At 42.2% G+C, this 3,684-nt stretch overlaps 1 protein-coding gene across 1 annotated transcript in view; it reads right to left on the reverse strand.

The window, feature by feature from the left end:
• The window catches only part of Zc3hc1 (zinc finger, C3HC-type containing 1), a gene marked incomplete in the record, with an annotated part of 24,931 nt that extends 23,122 nt beyond the window's left edge, over positions 1–1,809 (reverse strand). The window contains 1 exon segment of the mRNA XM_013503268.1: positions 1,527–1,809. Within this exon segment, the coding sequence (XP_013358722.1) occupies positions 1,527–1,669 (143 nt within the window).
• Positions 1,810–3,684: the final 1,875 nt, after the last annotated feature.

A 3,684-nucleotide genomic window follows, 5' to 3' on the forward strand; every position in this document is an offset into this window, starting at 1 on the left:
TTTTTTTTTTTTTTTTTTTTGATACCCGGAACACTCAGGATATTGTGCTTTCAATAGTTTAAAGACTAAATTTCTACCTCTGCTTCAGACAGTTTGTACCTTTGTAGTGCTCCACTAATACCAAACTATTTTCTAGTTCACTCTCTGTTCAACTATTTTTTGCTTAACTTTAGTAAACTCAAAATAAGACAGTTTGAGTCACTTTAGAAATTTACTTCCTCTAACAGCAGAAATAACTTACATTCCTACCTGGATGGACCATTGACACTCCTGCCAAAGGGAACCAATTAAAAAAAAGTTAACATCTTTAGACTTCATTTTAAAAATAAGGGAGAAAACAAATTAGCTATGCAATTCTTTCATTTTCAGTGAAAAGCATTTCTTTTCTTTTTTGAGATAGGGTCTCTCAATGTAGCCCAGGCGGGCCTGGAACTCGAGGCAATCCTCCTGCCTCAGCCTTCCGAGTGCTGGGAATACAAGCATTGGCCACCATGCCCGGCTGTGAAAGGCATTTCGACAGCACCGGGGGATGAAGACCGGGGCTTGGAAATGCTGAGATTAAAAATAATTTTTTTAATAAAAATAACTTTCCACCAAAAATTTTGGCTTTAAAGAAATAAATTTATTCTAACAATCTTCCTCAGATCCAGAGGAAGATGTGGTTCTTGGAAAAAAAACTGACCATCTACAAATTTGGATGAGACTGAAACAATTCACTAGCCTCTCTGAGATGTAGTATTTCTTCAATTATGAAGGCTTTAAAAAATTCACTGTAGTATAAGCAGTATCTGTGACTCTGACACACATGGAAATAATTTTTCCATCAGTGGAAATTTCCTCACATTATATAGTTGTTGGGTACGTTTTGAAGTACTATTTGCGTTCAACACTACTCGAAAATTACGGCTGATGGTACATATACTATGTGTTCCTTAACTCTAATGAAAAAGCACGTTCTTGCACAATTTTTTTCTCTTTTACTGCCTTAACTACATTCTGAGGTCACTGGTCTCGCATACAATCTTCTGTAGTCGGGTGGCACGCAACTGTAATCGCAATTACTCGGGAGTCTAAGAAAGAAAGAACGCGAGTTCAAGGCCAACCTGGGCAACGTAGTGACACCGTAGCTTTCAAAAAGAAATTAAAAAAAAAAAATCCTACGTAATTTGCCGCATGAATTTAAAAACATTTTTCAGAGAAAGGGCTCGTAAGCTTCACCAGACTACCGAAGGGGTCTCCGGAGCAAAAAAGTTAGGAACCCCAGCTAAGGAGTTCAGCGTTCATTCACTTAAAGGTTCTCTTTCCTTCCAAGAAAGTCTGAGGGCAAAAATCTGCGCGTGGTGCCGGATCGAGGAAAGCCTAGGAAGCCGGAGCCCACCAGTCATAGTAACCTCTTTCAAAACCCAAGAAGTCAGCCCACCGGCGAAACCGCCACCCGAGGGGCCGGCCCGTCTCCGACCCATTTCTCGCGCCAGGCCTAAGTTCCCCAGGCCTCTTCCGGCGCCGGGGCTGACAGGAGAACTCACGCTTCTGCACCTCCCTCTTCCGGAGCAATCCCCTCATCTATCAGCTGCCGGACTTTTTGGGGTGTTCCTTCTGGAGAACGAACTACACCCCAATTCTTTTCAGCTCCCGCGGCAAACGCCTCTCCCTGACTGGGCGCCGCCATCTTGGTCCGTTGGTGAGTTGCGTCCCCGCGGGTTTGAAGCCTTCGGAACTTCCGTTCTGGGCGGTTAACATCCGCCTCTCTAGGCAACTTCCAGCCGCGGAGTGTAACTTCTGGGTAGACCGCTTCCTAGGCGGGAGAACCTTAGAACAAAGGTTGAAGAAGTAAACCTAGGTTAATCGTTCCCTTTATGAACTAGCATATTTAGGTTGATAAGGAATGTTTAGGGAGATGACTCTCCAAATTCAGCAGGAATGAGAGGCCTAATGTTGTCTTCAAGTAATTAACTCTTACTAGGCCCTTCTCCTAGATTACATGTTTTTACAAGTTAGGAAATGACAACCCTCGCCTAAGAACAATAATATAGAATTTTCTTTAGAAAGTGAGTCCAGGTGGATGTAGAAGTGAGAGGCACTGGACACTAGTGAGAGCTCCCTCCTTTGTCGAACTATTGAATGTATCCTACTATCCTCATATAGGCCTTATCAATAACAATAGCGATCAAAAGAGATGTAGGTGGTCCTTGGTGGAGTTCAACATCAAACAAGTATGTTTCCCTATAGCTTTGTTTTTCTTGTGATGCTGGGGATCAAACCCAGGGCCTCCCACTAGCTCTATCACTAAGCTATATTCCCAGACTCCTAGAGTTTTAAAATTGTAGGTGATCTTTCTGCTGTCTGCTGTGGGCTCTTGATTCCAACTGTGTTCCCTGTCCACCAGACCTGCAACCTATTGATCTAAGCATGTTTCTGCTGTTTCTAATTCTACCACCACCCATTTTCTGGCTCCTTAACCAGCTTAAACTCATTGCTAATGTTTATCATCATTCCTTGGCAACATTTGAATGTGGGTTGAAAATTAGTTAATAGAATTTTAAGGAATTACTGTTAATTTTGTTACATATGATAATGACATTTTGTTTGTTTTCTGACACAGGGTCTCCCTACGTAGTCCAAGCTGGCCTTGTACTCAGTGTGTGTGTAGCTCTGGCTGGCCTCGAATTCATGGTGATCCTTCTGCTTCAGTCTTGCATGCTGGGATTACAGGCCTGTGCCACCACGCCCAGCTTTTTGTTTTCGAGTCAGGGTCTTACTATGAAGTCCATACCAGTTTTGAACTTGCCATGTAGCCTAGGCTGGTTTTAAGCTTGTGATCCTCCTAAACCGGGCACAGTGGTGCACGCCTGTAATCCCAGCACTCAGGAGGCTGAAGCAGGAGGATTGTTGCAAGTTTGAGGCTAGCCTGGGCTACAAAGTGAGTTCATGACCAGCCTGAACTGCATAGTGAGACCCTGTCTCAAAAAGAAAAAAGAAAAGCTTGTGATACTCCTGCCTCAGTTTTCCAAGTGCTGAGGTTGTAGGTATGTGCCAGCACATGTGACTTGTGGTTATGGATTTTAAAAGTCTTTATTAAGATACATCTTGAGGTATTTATGAGGTGAACTGATGTGATGTCTGGGATTTGCTTTGAAATTCTTCTAAAAAAGAAAACGTGAAATGTGGAGGATTAGATGACAGAAGATTGCACAATGTTTTTAACTGTTGGGTTTAGGTGGTAGAATTATGGGGTACATTATATTATTCTCTCTACTGTTAAATATGTTTGACAATGTAAAAGCAAAACAAACTAAAAATGATACATCCTCTGAATATCCTCTCACTTTCCTTAAACCTCTCTTGTTTTATAAGCCACTTCCAAAAAATCTCAATCACAGTGGAATTCAACTCTCCACAATTCTGCCCCTGTACCTATAACAAAATATGGCTAAAGAAAAACACATGTCACTGGCGTGTGGTGCACGCCTGTAATCACAGCACTCAGGAGGCTGAGACAGAGGATCTCTGCGAGTTCGAGATCAGCCTGGACTACAAAGTGAGCTCATGGCCAGCCTAAACTGCTAGTGAGACCCTGTCTCAAAAAGACAAAAAAAAAAAAAAAAAAAAAAGAAAAACACATGTGGATTTGTCTGTCCTTATGTTATTGTTGTTGTTGTTGTTTTGTAGGGGAGGTCTTTTTGA

The sequence above is a fragment of the Chinchilla lanigera genome, unplaced genomic scaffold, assembly GCF_000276665.1.
Source record: "Chinchilla lanigera isolate Chin_1 unplaced genomic scaffold, ChiLan1.0 scaffold00078, whole genome shotgun sequence".
NCBI classification, from domain to species: Eukaryota; Metazoa; Chordata; class Mammalia; order Rodentia; family Chinchillidae; genus Chinchilla; species Chinchilla lanigera.